A 16,822-nucleotide genomic window follows, 5' to 3' on the forward strand; every position below is an offset into this window, starting at 1 on the left:
AATCCAATTTCAAAGAGTTCTCAGCATAGGTGAGGCAATTGTTGGATGTCTTAACTTCTTTTAATGTACTCTGGATGTTATTTGAATGTTCAGTCACTTTTTACCAACTAGTGATGTCATGCTCTTCGTCTTTTGTCGGCTTGTTTTCTCTAATATTTCTTCCAGATGATGGAAAATGATCACATTCATTAGTCAAGGTCAACTAAGATAGCGGTGACTGGACCTTCTAAAGTTGTGGTAAGCAAAAGTATATTAGATATTAACATAGCATCCACAAAATGACCCTCAAAATAATTTCTGCATTAGGAGAAATGTAGGGTTACTCACCATTGTCTTTTAAAAATATGAAAGCTTCCTTAGCCATTTTGACACATCTCTATACAAAATGGCGCAACAAAATTAGATAAGCCTAAAGTTTTTTTGGACAAGTAAAACTTAAATACTTTATACTGTTTATTAATGTCATTGCATAAAATAAAATATCAAAACCAAACTTTTTTTCTCAGAACTCTCTTCACTTTTCTTGGTCATATTAGCAATTATTTTTAGCCAGCTGCTCTAAATGTTATTTTAGTAGATGTAACATCTACGCTAACTGGATTAATTAATGACATCACTGAATCAAACTGAATATACTCAAGCAAAACTAATTTTAAGGGTTAGGTCAGGTGTAAATACTGTAAGGTAAAAATTGCAGGGTACTATTAGCATTAGTTGACCTTACTTACATTTTAAAGCAATTGGTTTGCATGCTTTTTCTAAGTAAATACTTATTTTGCTCAAGTAAATTGAACTTAATTATTTACATTTAGTTAACTAGTTACAAGTAAACTTAACTCATCTGTTTTGATTTAATTATTTAAAATGTGTCCTAGCACATTTTATACAGTATAAGGGAAATGACAGTATGTCTGGACTAGGTTAGCCATATGGCATATTGGATTCACTTTAATACTTCTTAGTGCACATAAATCTGCACTTTTATAAAGTAAAATTGAGCAGTAAAGAATTACTTGATTTTAACAGGCTCTAAGTTACCAGATGTAACATTAATCACCCTAATAGTGACTTCACATAAATCGCGACTAGTGACAACGAAACAACAATAGTCATAAGAATTAAAACTATACTAATTTTTAATAACAAATATAACATTTCTCTATAAGTTCCCTTGTCTTGACCAAACATACATAAGTGCTTAAGGGCTTATGGGTATTCCACAAAGTCACAATTTTGAGTTAGTAGTTTTCAAAGCCAATGTTTAAAGAATGTGAGTTATGATTTCAAAACGTGGCAATTTAAGTACTGTTTAATTAGGGCCACTAGATTGTTTTTATTAATGTCAAGTGCAGACAAGTTTAGTTTAAGGGAGTAAGGGTAACTCAAACTCTTAAGAATAGTAAAAAAAACAGAAATCAAGCAAGTAATCCATATGACTCCAGTGCTTAAATCCATATTTTCAGAAATTATATGATAGGTGTGGGTGAGAATCAGATCATATTGATGTAATTTGTTGTCATAAATTCTCTTCCCTGCCCAGTAGGGGGCGTATGTATGAAGAATTTGATGTCACTGTACTCCCGTGTGATGCCATGTATTTTGAATTCCATCAGATACAAAAACAGAAAATGATTTTGGGCTCATGAAACAAGCTTATACATTCTCAAAGGTCTGCACCTTTACCAGTATGGACCTTGGCAAACGCTAAACAAGCTTTTTATGCTTTGAGTTCAGCAGTGCCTTCCTGCGTGGATGACAACCATGCATTCCACTTCTTTGCAGAGTGTGACTTACTGTGTGAGATTAAACAGTCACTCACAGTTTGGCTTCCCACAGCTTTTGCCAGCTCTGAGGCACGTGCTTGGTGATTCTTAGCAAAAATCGCTCATCATGAGGTGAAAGTCTGAACATTTCAGGAATCTTGTCAAAAGTATTTTACTTTTGCTACTTTCTTTGAGCCAATAACAGTTACTTGCTAATACTCTTGTACCATTGTTCCCTTTTGTGCAATTAAATCATTTTCTTTTTGAATTTACTTGACAATTCTCTCCCATTTGGCCCATTTGTTGTCAGCACAGTCTGAGAGTGATTCAATGGGATAAGTAACTTTTACACTTTAACCAACTATGTCTATTTGAGTATGATGGTTCAAAAGAATAATCTTCTGATCAATGTCCCTCAAATAGCACCAGAAAATATTTAATTACATTTTATATTATATCTTTCAGGAGGGTGTACTCATTTTTACAACATGGCCTCTTATCATTTTGATATGAAAGTATTTATTTTTTCTTGTTTAGTATTGACATGTTTCAATAGTATCTGATAAACCAGACGTGCTTAAACATTACATTATAAATGAACATGATCAGGCACAATATTAAAACTAATATTATGTAGGCCCCCCTTGTGCCACCAAAACAGAATCAACCCTCATCAACAAGGCATTTCCTGTCTGGCTGGTTTGAGCATTTCTGTAACTGCTGATCTCCTGGGATTTTCACACACAACAGTCTCTAGAATTTACTGAGAATGGTATCAAAAACAAAGAAAATCCAGTGAGCGGCAGTTCTGCAGATGGAAATGTCTTGTTGATGGGAGAGGTCAACAGAGAATGGCCAGACTGGCTTGAACTGACAAAGTCTACAGTAACTCAGATAACCGCTCTGTACAATTGTGGTGAAAATAATATAATCTCAGAATGGTATTCTAAAATGTGGGTTGGCGCTGTTTTGGCGGCACGAGGGGTGCCTACACAATATTAGGCAGGTGGTTTTAATGTTGTGGCTGATCGGTTTATTTATATACTGTATATATACACACTGGTGGCCAAAAGTTTGGAATAATGTACTGATTTTGCAGTTTTGAAAGGAAATTGGTGCTTTAATTCATGTAAGTGGCATTCAACTGATCACAAGTATAGTCAGGACATTACTGATGTAAAAAAACCAGCACCATCACTATTTGAAAAAAGTCATTTTGGATCAAATCTAGACAGGCCCCATTTCCAGCAGCCATCAATCCAACAACTTATCCTTGAGTAATCATTCTAAATTGCTAATTTGGTACTAGAAAATCACTTGCCATTATATCAAACACAGTTGAAAGCTATGCGGTTCATTAAATGAAGCTTAACATTGCCTTTGTGTTTGTTTTTGAGTTGCCACAGTATGCAATAGACTGGTATGTCTTAAGGTCAATATTAGGTCAAAAATGGAAAAAACAAACAGTTTTCTCAAGAAACCCGTCAGTCAATCATTGTTTTGAGGAGTGAAGGCTATACAATGCTTGAAGTTGCCAAAAAACTGAAGATTTCATACAAAGGTGTACACTACAGTCTTCAAAGACAAAGGACAACTGGCTCTAACAAGGACAGAAAGAGATGTAGAAGGCCAGATGTACAATTAAACAAGAAGATAAATACATCAGAGTCTCTAGTTTGAGAAATAGATGCCTCACATGTCCTCCGCTGACAGCTTCATTGAACTCAACCCGCTCAACACCAGTTTCATGTACAACAGTACAGAGCAGTGCAGGCCTTATGGGAAGAATTGCAAAGAAAAAGCCACTTTTGAAACAAAAACAAAAGGTTAGAGTGGGCAAAGAAACACAGCTGAATGCCATTTTGGTGAATAAAAGTACCAATTTCTTTCCATAAGAGAAAAATCAGCACATTATTCCAAACTTTTGGTCACCAGTGTGTATATATATATATATATATATATATATATATATATATCTCTCTGTGGGATAAACTTCAGAGAATGATAAAAACCTGCTATTTTTAGTCAAAAGTTTTCACGTTTACATTTCTTGAAAAATGGTTGCTATATTCTTCTGTTACTCACTACATACAAATAACATAATTTTTCTTTTATACTTTCATAAGAAAGCAGTGCACAAAAAAGTGTTACACAGCATAGTTTAATACTCTAAAATTGTTTAATACACTATGAGCACTATTAATAGTGATAAGCACCACCAATTACTTGCTAACGCAAACTATTTAGAAACAAACTTTGTTTTCCCTGTATGAATAAAAACAAAAGAAGTCAAGAATCTAGAATAATCAGAGTTTATTTTGATACAAAAATATGTGATCAGTGTATCTGAATCAGAGCAATACCACACTCAAAAGTAGGAAACAAAGGAGTTGGCACTCATTTTAGGAACATACGTAGAAAATCATTGTATGAAATCTTTCCTGAGATGTTCTTGTCAAAAAAAGATGTGAAATGAAAGAATTCTTCTTCTGACAGATTCACACTGTATTGCCTCAGAACCTGGCGAACCAACACAGTTGTATGATCAAAGATAGGACATGAACTGAAAGTGTGATATAAATTAAACAGAATTGTACCATGTACCTTTCTGAAGTCCTGAAGAGAGATCTTTCCAGTGTGCTCTTTGTCAAAGGACACAAATCTTTGCCTCATTTGCTTCCAGACGAGCTGGATGGGCCTAGAAATTCTCAGCATGGCTTCAACACACTGGCCACTCAGTGGTCCAGCACTCATCTAAAGGAAAAAGCAGAGAATGAGAGAGATGTATCACTTGTGTAGCGGAGTGAAAATATGCACAATTAAAAGGAGTATCCCGGGTTAAAACAAGTTAAGATTTTGTGACATAATGGCCACATACACACTGCAACTAAATTCGGTTGTCAGTTCACCTTTGAGTGCTTAATCCTGTTCTGTACACACATAGTTCAGTAAGATACGTGAGTGAAAACCACTTTCTACAACCAAATAAACTCTAAAAAAACTCAGGTAGTGACAACTGCATTCAAATGATTGGTTTGATGTGTGTGCTTGTCATATTGTCACCCTGCATGTTCAAATCAGACAGACACACTGAGAAAGGGCAGTGAAGTTCTCATACTTGGGTATGTAATCGCTTTCCGATCGAACAGTTATTTCCTTTTAAATCCGCACGTAAGTTTAAACATTTGTTCGGTGGGTGATTGACTGGCGAGAGGTGGTGATTTGCTGCTGTCCGGGATGCATCAGGATGCCATTTTAAACCTCAAATGCGATATGGTTTTTGACTACCAATCACAAAACATTTTGCACCCCGTTTACAACTATATTGGATCCTCCAAAAAGCATCTTATTACAGCTTTACAGCTGTCTTTAGACTGCAGCCAGAGCTAGGGAATGCTGTAGAACAACATTCGACAGAAGTCCCACCCACATTCGTTTCCCCAGTAAGACCCCTATGAAACGTTCAAGATTAAAGCAGCCTGTAGGATAAGGAGGAGTAATTCCAGTTAACTCACTGGTGTCCTGGGTGGATGCAGTTTGAGTCTGTAGGTTGAGGTGCTGACCTGAGGACTGAACATCAGCACAAAGTGCCTCAGGAAGTCCAGGTAGGAGAGACGGCCACTGTTTTTGATGTCATATTTAATAGCCAGTTGCTCAAACTCAGATGGACTTAGTTGAATATGGAGATCCTGGAGTATCTCTGAACAATTCAAATTGCAGCAAAATAAACAATGTAACAATAATAATAACAGTAATAATAAGCAATGAGAAATGTTTTGAAATGTTTTTGCTTTAAAGGTGTTTTTGATATGTTTCTTTAAGATATATGCATCTGGCCTATTTGGCCTCAAAAATGTACCTAAAAAGGTATTCACATCAATCTCCCCAGTCCTCTCAGTGTCTGCCTCCCTGCACTTCCTATGAATGTGCCTCCAACAGTTCTGGATCTTGTGGCGCACCTTCATCTCCACATCCTCACAGTTCAACAGTGGTGTTTGGACCTTGCTTGATGTGGAAGGCCTCTTGATCTTCTCTGAGTCTAATGGCTGGGTAAAGGACCATTGGTGTGATACAAATGACATTGTACTAGCTAAGGGAAGAAATAACCAAAATGGGAGGAAATAACCAATACTAGCAAATTAAGCAATACACTGTACCGAAGAGCATCCAAATGTGCAGGGTGCTGTTTTGGGCCGTAGGAGGGACGTTGGCCTACATGATGTGGGTCTTGCAGAACCTGGTAAAGATCTACCAACTTTTTCCAAGCTACTTTGTTCCCCACTGAACTTTTTCAGGAATTCTCGATACTTCAGATTTCCAAAGGTGTTAACTGGTAGCATCTTCCACAGATTTTGAAACTAAAAGAGATTATCGTGTTTCAAATGATAAAACATTGAAGGAACTAGTAAGGACATGTAGTTTGAAATTTACTGGTGATAAATTGAGCTTACAGCATAAGTAGTCTTAGAATTACCTGATCGTATGTAAGTCTCATGAAGTGACGATCACAAATGGTCTTAAAATCCTCCTTGGAGATAACATTTATGTTGGCATAGTCGAGGTCCACCATCTCCTTTGTGACAGTGTAAAGATGGGCCATCACTACTTCCTGTATCCGCCTCAGGATGTCGCTGATCAATAAAGGGCGAGTCTGATTGGGAAAGCGCATCTTATGGACTTTCTCCAGCCATTCTTCTGCTGTCTGTTAGAGTTATGGAAAATAATCTCAACATACATTTAATTTATACACATAGCACATCAACATACTTTGCAAACAGGTACGACCATAGGGTCTGTAATATAACAGAGGTTTAAAATGATTCATAAAACTATAACCAGCAATATTTTTAACCTCCTGTTTCTGAAGGTGGAAGACTTGCAGGAATTCCTTCCAGTCAACCATAATGTCTTCCCCTTCGCGCAGACTCAATTTGGACAGCAGCTTCTTGAACTGCACATCTGAGAGACGGACGCAGAAATGGTCCAGCACTTGACGAAACTCTACTTTTTGTATCATACCATCTCCAGTATTATCAAAAGCAGAGAAAGCCTAGAAAAGAAAAAGCTGACTATTTTTCTCATTTAAAAAAGTTACATGTATCTTTCATTCTACAGTATTTATTTTTCTCATGCAATGCATCTTTATGAGAAACAACTTTGAAGCTGCTTTGCATCGTGATAAATGCAGTGTCCTAAAGTCAAGCTGAAAGCGTACTGGTGGACAAAGCACTTAATTTACATTTACATTTTAGGATGTTTCTCAATTTACTTCCTAGCTCCCTATAATGTGAATTGGTGTGTCAAGAACACAAATTCATGCATTAACATGGGCCTTGATCCACTAAACTCTGGAACACGGTTGACTCAATTGCCTACATTTTTAAATGGCCAATTTTCAAAAAAAAAAAGAAAAGAAAAAATATGGAATATTTTCAGAAATCACTGTAAATGCAGCATATTGTACTTAAAACACCAATGTACTAATACTACTTAATTTTAATAAATGGAGTGACTATTTGCACTAGGTGTAAATAGCACCTGGCATGCAGCGCGGATGTTTGCACTATAATAGTCTGGTGGAAACGGACAAACTGCACCCTTAGTTTTGCTGCAGTGGCTTGGGGTGTATCAATTGTAATGATGTGCTCTTTTCGTGCCGATGACCCGGGTTGTAATCCACCTTTTCTCCCATGCTTTTTGGCCAAATCCATAGTTTTAATGCAATTAACTATGATGTTACTACAGTTATATGGTGTTAATGTAGTGTAATTTTGTGGTTACTATGATTTTAATACAAAATACCATTGTCATACTGTGGTTACTGTAGTAAAACATGGTACATTTTTGTAAAAGAAGGTTAGGTTTAGGGGTAGGGGTTGATGTAGGGTCTCTTTGTGACACAATAAACATGCTGCTGTGATGCCTTCATACTATATGTTAGCTTTTTAATTAGCATCTAACACTATTTGCAAAGAAGATTCTTGTTGTTGCTATTTGCACTTAGTGCCTCTGCCTTTTATAAATGGTCTGTACCTTGTAGAGAGTATCTGAGGAAGCAGTCACCAGCTCCCTGATCTTCTGTATGGCTCTTTCTGGGCTTAGCTCCTCAACACTCTCCACTGGTTCTGGAGAACCATCAGATGGGCATTCAACTGCAGAACCACTGGAGACTGGAGGTCCAGCAAGCTGCTTCAGAAAATCAAGGTATGGCAGCTTCTTATGACAGGCATCAATTCCAAGGCTGAAACAATAAAGAGAAAGGCCCAGAAATATTGTTGCTACAGTATGGTTATTTAATGTTTAAAACATTTGATTTAATGAATGTGTCTTGTGATTGAAGGTTACAGGTTGAGTAGACGTGTGAGCTGTGTTTCCGTTAACTGAAAACCATGTCTGTGCAGAAGAGACTGCAGGTCCATTATGGTCACATGGCCATCTCTGTTTGTATCCAGAACTAAAAGGCTTCCACTCACGTTCTCAAAATCACTCCTGATCCACTTCCTATAAACAAAAATAAATATGTAACATTACGTGTTTGACTATGATGGCCCAATTAATGATCTTTGAATCAATGTGAAAGTATGTGTGACTGGCCTATTTATTCCAATCATCTCTCACAATAAATATCAAGTCAGTTCTCACCTGAGTTTATGTAGTGTAGCCTGTATGTCAGGTGTTGTTGTGCAAACTGCCTTATCTGTGGACTGTTCTTGTAAAGTGTCTGACTGACTGTCTTCATCTGGTGTGATTTTAAGCTTTCTTAGAAACTCTGTCTGTGTGAGGAAGCCCTTCCCCTCCTCATCATATCTGTATAATAAAATGGTTAATTCTAGTGTTATTAACAACATAGATCAGACATTGGGAATCTTTGAATGCTTGCCAGAAATTAATACAGTAGTAGTTAACTAGACTGCAAGTCATAAGTTTGGAAACATGTGACTGAATGAACGTTTCTAACGTTTCTCGAAATTCAGGCTTATGACTAAATGCTTGAAATTAGTTATGTAGACAAATACAAATATTGTGTGTATGTAAATTACATTTTAAAATCAGTTTGTTAAATAGATGAGTTTACCATTTCTGGTCATAATTCCTATACTTCCATTGGATTTGTTTTATCGTTTTGATGACTTGTGTAAAATAGTAAAAATAATACAGAATAAGTAGATTTGTTCAAACTTTTTACAGGTAGTGTGTATAAGAATATTCAGTTCCTTACCTGCCCCACAGTTTTTCAAACTCATTTGGTGTGATAGGCAAGTAGTATGTAAATAGAAGCTGCCTTAGATCATTCTTAGTCATGATGCTTTTACAATCATCACCCAACTGACAAAAGGCCTGTCAATACAAGGGTTTGAAGTGAAAATATTTTAAAATTAATTTTGAAAAGGTATTTATTTTCCTCCAAAGAGTAAGAATGGATCAAGATTACCTTGTAGAACTCTGACGATCCTTTGTGTGCGATAGCTGTTAGGTGATCATGAATCTGGAGAAGCCACTCGTCACCTCTGTGCAACAAAAATCCAGGCATAATCAAAATGCTGAGCTGATGTCTACACACAAAGAGCTAAGAGCAGAATGCAAACTAAATCCAACGACTAAGTAAATGATTCTTACAAGACATTTTCAAATTGATGTGGTCTCGTCTTGCCACTAGATTGGACCTTGTTGTAGAAGTCTGCGTAGTTAAGTGTAGCGCCAGGTTTCAGTCCCACCAGGTCCAGCAATTTCTGAAACTCTCTGTCTTTGGTCACAAACATCAGGCTGTCAAACAGAGCCCTAAAGTCATTCCGATTCACTATGCCATCTCGGTTCTTGTCCATGAGGCGAAAAGCAGTCAGAACATCCTGCAATCAAGAGGAAATTATACTTCAAAAAGTCGTAAAGTGTTTACTTTGAATTAATAGGCGCAGTTCAGCAATATTTGTGCAACCAGAGTTTATCTGCAGGACTAAATATTAGTATGCCGTACAATTACTGTAAAAATTGCATTGATACCCCATGATATTCCAGGATCCTCTTTTTAAGTAGACTCAAGCAGTCCTCTGCAGACAATAAGGTTTTATCTTGTACATTTCTGGTCCTTCTGTCTGGCTCTTCATTCTTTTCTTTTGCTGTGGCTTCTGTGTTGAAGAGTGCACAAATTAATTTTGGTTTCTTGTATGTGATCTTTTTTTTAAAGGGGTTATATCATACACTTTCTTACTATTATTTTTTTTTACTTATGATAGAAAAAGTTTTTTTATTACAAAACAGTGGAATTTTTATTTTATGACCATTTTGCATGCATACACTGTAGAATAATGTGTGGGGTAACCTAAAAAATGCATTTCATATGGTAACATCTAAATTAGCTGGTTTTATTCAATTCAAACATGTCATTTAATGTGCCTAAATTTAACTGAAAAATTAGGTTACACTGACAAAAGCTATTTTTTCAGGTTAGATCAAGTAGAAACAGATTCTTGAAGAAACAATTGCTGTGCATTTAGAAAATGCCCCCTTCACATACTGTTTGAAATGAAAAACAATTACAAGACACAGGTTGTTGGTTTGTTGTCGGGCTAGTTTTGTATCTGCCCTATCCTTCAATAACGGCCTCTTCGCAAAACCAGAAAGCTGCAAAAGTTCAGCAAAAAAAAAACTACGTTTCAATAAATAACATTCCAAACTTAAATTCAGGACGACCTTGTGCATCTAGGTCAGCCAATCATATCCCAAGAATATACAAGCGGCAACTTCCTTTGCACCAGTGTCAATACCTCCGGCATCCCTCCACTTCCACCCAGTCTTGTGCTCGAGCCCCTCCATTTCGGATAGCATGCCAGATTTATTTACCATAATGAACTCCAGGACTATATGAAACATAAAACTTATGAAATGCTCTTCTCAGACTGGGGAGGTAGTTTCGAGTTTTAAAATGTTACATAGTGCATTGAAAACTTTAATCTGAAATGATCAAGGACAGTTTGATTTCACATAATATGACACCTTTATCACAACAGATTGCATGTTCTGTATCTGACCTTCATATTTAGCCACCAAATCAGTAAGAGGAATCTGTCCACAGCGAAAACCAAGGGACTCGATGAGCATCTGAAACTGGAGTCCTTCCAAGAAAATACCACAGTCATCCAGAACCTTAAAAAAGCATGTAAGAAATGACCCCAAAATATTTCAATGCAAAGATATTTTAGACAAATAGAGCTTTTCACAATACGGGCTCAGACCCTACCTTACAGAACTCTCTGAGTGTAAGCACTGCTTTTGAAGCTTTCCTGGTGGACATCAGACAATCGTGAAGAGTCATCCCTCGCCTCTGAAGCCTGTCCCTGAGCTTCTTCAGGACAAAGTCCTTTACTGCTTGTGCTTTTATGTTCAAAATGTGAGCCTCTTGTGCCTTCTCCTCTCTGTACATAGCATACCAAAATCATTTATCACATAATAATCACTGGGTAATTTATCTTGAAAGCTAGATAAATGGTTCTTAGCAGATATTAGGTATTATAAGTTCACGAATATCAATTGAATAAACAGACCTCTCGATGATACACTGTGTACCATCAGTCTTTTCTGGGACACCCAAGCTCTTTAAAAGCAGCTTGTAATTCACACCTCTTTCCTCCAAAAATGGTTCACAGAGCCTTTGAGAGCAAACAGAGAGAAATTAGCCAGTATGAGTATTCTGAAGATGGACTGAAAGCAGAGATGTGAGACTCACTTGCTGAAGTGGTGCTCAGTCAGCGTTAGTCCATATTGTTGGATCAGTCTCCTCAGGTCTTCTAGAGGGATGGTGTCCCGCTGATTTTGGGTTGTGTTGGTGATAGATTCTATCAGCATGTCATAGTTCTCAGTGAGCTTCTCCTTCAGAATCCTTTCCACCTATAGAGACAAAATCATGTATGTAATATAGAACTAAGACTGATTATAGATATATCAAGGGTGAATTAGTAATTTAAGAACTGTAATACATATTTATGGATTAATGTAGATCATATACAGTAAATTATAAAACAAATGGATGCAGAAACTATAAAATCCTGTATGAGTAACATAAGTACAATTACACTTGAGTTAAAACAAGCAGAGAAAATTGGTGACACCTTATATTGATTACTATGCAGGACACTTACTGCATTCTGTGTAGTCGTTGCTGTGGAAGGCAACTTTTCATTAAGCTTTGGTGTCTGTTGGATTTTATGCATAGTCTTCACTCATATTGCAAGTATAAATACTAGTAAATTAATTTTATACAAAATTGTGCACTCAGATATGGTGGCCCAACCCTGTAGTTATGCACCTGTGTAGGTGATGTTCAAAATCTGTTAATTGAGGTATTACAGTCAAGTACTGATGCAATGCAATGCTACACATTTTATACCATAATTGGCCTTTGTTGATGGAGGAGGTCGAGTAACTGTTGGTAACTGATGGCATCCTCATGCTCTGCATCCAGAAGATCAGCAAGAACCCTGAACTGCTCATCTGTGAGACAGAAGCTGACATTTTCCAAACCCCTACGCAGTCCATCTCTACTGATGAAACCTGTTCTGTTCTGCAGGAATAAAACAAAACAAAAGCTGAATAGTTATGATATGAACAGCTTTGATTTAAAGTTTTAATTATTTTTATTCCAAGGTAACATACTTTGTCAAGTTCCAGAAAAACTTCCATCAGAAGAGACTGATTATCAAGTATTTGCTGACGCAGTCTTGGTAGAATTGCTTCAACACTGTTCATGTCTGGAGTTGCTGGTACAGAATCTCTCCTGATTGAGACAGTAAGTACATTTGTCTCACCATAATAAAAGCAAAAAAATAAGTAATTTAACATGACAAAATACAATAGTCCTTGTTATGCAACGTATTTTTTGTTTTTATTTAGAGACAAACAACCTACACCAACCCCTAAACTTAACCCTAACCTTCCCTTACAAAAATGAACCATTCTTTCAGCATGAAGTAAAAGGGGTCATGAGATGAGAAATACAAACTTCCTTGATTTTTTTCACATATATGAGGTCATTCTATAAAAACATACAGTAAGTTTCAGAACTCAAAACTTCCTTCTCACTGCAAAGAGCATTTACTAAATCCAGCTTTCTCTATTTCCTCCACTGTGATGACACACTGTGGTATATATTTGCATCTGACGGTCTCCACAACAACACATCAACGCCTACTTTACCTTATCACCTCCGTAGCCCCGCCCAGTAGTGGTGAACAATGAGATGACAAGGAGAGAGCAGGTTAGTCAAGAGCAAAGAGCCAATCAAAACAGTGGGCGTTTACTTTCAAGTCTTAAAGGTGAAGCAGCACCAAAATCGACCATTTGTGACAGTGTAAGAATAAGGGTGAAGAACCATCATGTTTTACAAATATATGACTGTTTTTTGTGCAAAAACATTTACTAATATTATAAGTGAACCTTAAGGAACATACTGAAATAATAAAAAAAGCATTTTATGACCCCTTTAAAGTATTGTGTTAAAAAGTAATTGTGATTCATTGGACCCAAACAAACACTTTATTTCTGACTTACTGTATTTCTATAGTTTGCTTTTCATCTTTAAACAATCTGAGAAACATTCTCCATTTCACAGGCTCTGTGGTGCTCACTCCAAATCTGAGAAAAAGAATTAACACTAGATGAATTTCAAAACTGCATTCTTGTACACTGAAAAATAATTTATACCAAAAAATATGGTGCATGTGACTAAATAAAGTGGTTTTATCCCTGAATCAGCCTGAATACATTAGGTTACACAAACATAAGTAACTTTATAAGGCTACATCAGGTTGAAACAGTTCCTTAAAGAGTTATCACTTTTTACAGTGTAGGTTCTTAAAAGAATGTTGAGATTGCAGTACCTGTTTAATAAGGCTCTGAACATGCTGCCATCCATGGGGAATAGGAAATTACTGAGGACAGATCTGAGAATCTCTTCTGTGACAAATCCACTCTCTGTGATGTCAAATGCTTGCAGAGCTTTTTCAACAAGGCTATGATTTTTCTTCATCTGAAAAATTGCCAATCGAGCCAGAAAAATTATTTTAAAAACAAACAAACTGATTTAAAAGAGATGCACATACATGAGATTGGAGAAAAGGTACTCACTTTGCTCAAAAACTTAGACTGAACTTCATCCAAGGTGTCCCTGGACTTGCCTGTAAATGCCCTTACACTTGTTTTACTTTTAGGTCTTGTTGTAGCTCGACTGACAGCATCCCAGTCCAGTGCTTAAAACATGGGGATCAGACATATCAGACAAAACATTACACCATTATGATAGCTCGATAAGCCATAATTAAAGGAATATTCAAGGTTCAAAACAAGTTAAGCTCAATCAACAGCATTTGTGACATAATATTGATTACCACAAAAATGTATTTCGACTCATTCCACTTTTTCTCAAAAAAAAAATACAAAATCAAACATCGAGTTACAGTGAGGCACTTATAATGAAAGTAAATGTGGCCAATCTTTGGAGGGTTTAAAGGCAGAAATTTGAAGCTTATAATCTTATAAAAACACTTACATTAATTATTCTGTTAACACTCATGTATTATTTGAGCTCTACAGTTGTTTAAATTGTCATTTTTACAGTCGTTTTAGGGTTTGTTGATATTACATCGTCATGGTAACAAAGATGTAAAATTGGCTATAACTTTAACCAGAAAATGGTAGTTAGTGATTTTATCATGATAAAATCATGTTTACATGCATATTGTTTATGTCTTTTGGCTATACTTTTAAAATAGTGAGTATTTTAAAGTTCAAAAATTGGTCCCCATTTACTTCCATGGTATGTCCCTCACTGTAACCCAGATTTGTCCTTTTTTTAAAGAAAAGGAGGGACAAGTCAAAATTAATTTTTGTGATAATCAATATTATGCCACAAATGCTGTCGATTGAGCTTAACTTGTGTTGAACCCGGAATATTCCTTTAATTAAAGTGATGCAAATATTTATTATTATCTTATTATAATGTGTCATGCCACACAATTCATTTTGCATAACCTTACCTAGTTTTACAGAATCTGGCACAATCTTCCTATAATTTTCACAATCAACGCCAAGTTTCTCAAGAAACTCCTTGTAAGATATTGTGTCAGCATTATTCAGGTTGTGGTGTGACCACAGTCTACAAAATAAATGAAAAACAAAACTCTTTCTATAGCCATAAATACATCTAAAAGCCATAATATGTCAGAAGTGTTCTGATCAAAGGATAAAATAAAGGAATATAGCTTCAATATGGTTCAATTAAACATTTAAATGATAAAATAGTTTCATAAGCATTGAGAATTAAATTATTTGTTCAGTTAGAATCAGAACACAGCCTTTATGATAAATGGAAACACTGGAACCTGTGGAATTCCTGCTGGCTCATGGGAAAGCAGTAGCCCTCTAGCACTTTACGTAGCTCATGTTGCTGTATTTGCCCATCGCTGTTGTAGTCAAAGAGCCGAAAAGCCCTGGTGATGTTTTTCAAATTGCCTCCGATCTGATGAGCACAAGCATTGCAAAGTCACTATATGCATCTGCAAGTACATTGAACATTAATATTTATAAAATAATTGAACTATTATTCTGAACGTGTCACACACCTTGTCTTTTAGATGACACTGTAGTTCTCTAAGGGACCAGTTTCTGTAACGTCCACTCATGTTTGCGTTTCTGTTAAGAGATGTATCACCAATTTCTCTAAACAGGTCTACCATCTTTATGCCATTTTAATTTCATAAATATAAAGTATAGAATATTTAAGGAAACATCTACAATAGCATTACATACCTGCAAACAGCAGATGAAACCTTGCAGTATTTTCGGAGAAAATCCATATAGGGAATTGTTCCATTTTCTATTATTTTAACCTAATATAAATATTTGTATTAAGTAGAAATAATTTATAGAACAAGTGAGCATGTAAAATTTCTGCTAGCGCAACATAATACAATGAGTGCACTAGTTGCTGTGTTTGTTGTAGTCATAACACACCTTAGTCAACAGACCCTCAAACTGAGACTCTGTGAGAGGTACAAGAAAGCCCTCAATTACACGTCTGAACTCTCCTTTGGTGACAATCTTGTTGCCTTCCTGGTCAAAAGCTTCAAAAGCAGCCTTCAAGTCATCCTTCTTGTCCTCGATGCTCTCCAAGAGTAGATTCTCGATCTCCGCCAAAGAAAGATTCTCATCTGCCACTGACTGCACAGAGGAGGCTGTAAAACAAAAAAGTAAAAAAGAGTATTTCCTCCTCAACACAACACTATACTATCTACTAAAACATAACACAGTCCATACCAGAGTCAGATTTGAGAGTGTTTCTTCTTGAGAAATCTCCAGTGGGTGTCCGAGATGCACTCATAGGCCTAGGTTTGATGGAAAGCCCTTGTGTTGTAGGCTTCAGATCCAAATGGCCCGAGTTTAGAGACACTTGTGCTGCTGACATCACTGACGATGGCACCTACACAACAGTTTATGAGGTTTAACCCTTTTTTATTATTATTTATTTTGTCATTACTTTGTTATATCAGTCTATAATGTACTTAAAAAAATTGACAAAGGACCAGAAGTTATAAGATAAACGATCTCTTTCTATGGCAGTACAATTTAGGCAACTAATTTTCCGCTCAAAAATTATTTTGGTGTGACGTGTGTATACTTACCCAACTCTCCACAGCTGACCGTGGACGCATTTGTTTCTTGAATTCCTGTTTCCACTTTGTGCTCTGTTTCTAACTTTAACTAAAGTAACCAACTAAAGGCGACAAGTTTACCGTAATACTGAATACAGCCAAGCATGGACGCTCCGCTGTTTCCATGGAGATGGTCTGGGACTTGTCTGTCAATCAAGAGATGATCCCGCCTACTGGAATATTTATGATGCGCGCGCATGTGTAATTAATTTGCGGTTAGTACAGCAAATACAGCTCTAGACCGGCTCGAATAGGAATTTTAAAACACAGCATTTTACTAATTATTATTATTATTATTATTATTATTAATCGTTTTCAGGTGTCAAAACCTTTGGCTCTTAGTTAAGCCCAAGTTCTGCA

The 16,822-nt window shown here is 36.4% G+C and overlaps 1 protein-coding gene and 1 long non-coding RNA gene across 3 annotated transcripts; one reads left to right on the top strand and one right to left on the bottom strand.

The window, feature by feature from the left end:
• The first annotated feature begins 113 nt into the window (after positions 1 to 113).
• Positions 114 to 8,404, top strand: LOC127640633 (uncharacterized). The gene is made up of 3 exons (XR_007970101.1): positions 114 to 237; positions 7,804 to 7,967; positions 8,104 to 8,404. It is a non-coding gene; the product is annotated as an uncharacterized LOC127640633 (long non-coding RNA).
• efcab6 (EF-hand calcium binding domain 6) lies at positions 4,086 to 16,555 on the bottom strand. Of its 2 annotated transcripts, none has more exons than XM_052123312.1 (30): positions 16,433 to 16,555; positions 16,068 to 16,230; positions 15,765 to 15,985; positions 15,561 to 15,640; positions 15,374 to 15,443; positions 15,134 to 15,270; positions 14,789 to 14,907; positions 13,881 to 14,002; positions 13,634 to 13,782; positions 13,305 to 13,388; positions 12,411 to 12,531; positions 12,145 to 12,318; positions 11,485 to 11,645; positions 11,303 to 11,407; positions 10,999 to 11,173; positions 10,790 to 10,904; positions 9,762 to 9,886; positions 9,381 to 9,610; positions 9,196 to 9,271; positions 8,983 to 9,101; positions 8,406 to 8,570; positions 8,109 to 8,264; positions 7,797 to 8,004; positions 6,616 to 6,813; positions 6,238 to 6,465; positions 5,921 to 6,121; positions 5,623 to 5,809; positions 5,327 to 5,463; positions 4,368 to 4,517; positions 4,086 to 4,283 (listed from the first exon to the last, which is right to left on the bottom strand). In XM_052123312.1, exons 1-30 carry the CDS (start codon positions 16,460 to 16,462, stop codon positions 4,161 to 4,163), a joined length of 4,329 nt encoding a protein of 1,442 aa, XP_051979272.1. In that variant the 5' UTR covers positions 16,463 to 16,555; the 3' UTR covers positions 4,086 to 4,160. The 2 variants fall into 2 exon arrangements, with proteins under 2 accessions (XP_051979272.1, XP_051979271.1); XM_052123311.1 differs by having other exon boundaries at positions 5,279 to 5,463.
• Between the last annotated feature and the right edge of the window lie 267 nt (positions 16,556 to 16,822).

This window comes from Xyrauchen texanus, chromosome 49 (genome assembly GCF_025860055.1).
Source record: "Xyrauchen texanus isolate HMW12.3.18 chromosome 49, RBS_HiC_50CHRs, whole genome shotgun sequence".
NCBI lineage: Eukaryota > Metazoa > Chordata > Actinopteri > Cypriniformes > Catostomidae > Xyrauchen > Xyrauchen texanus.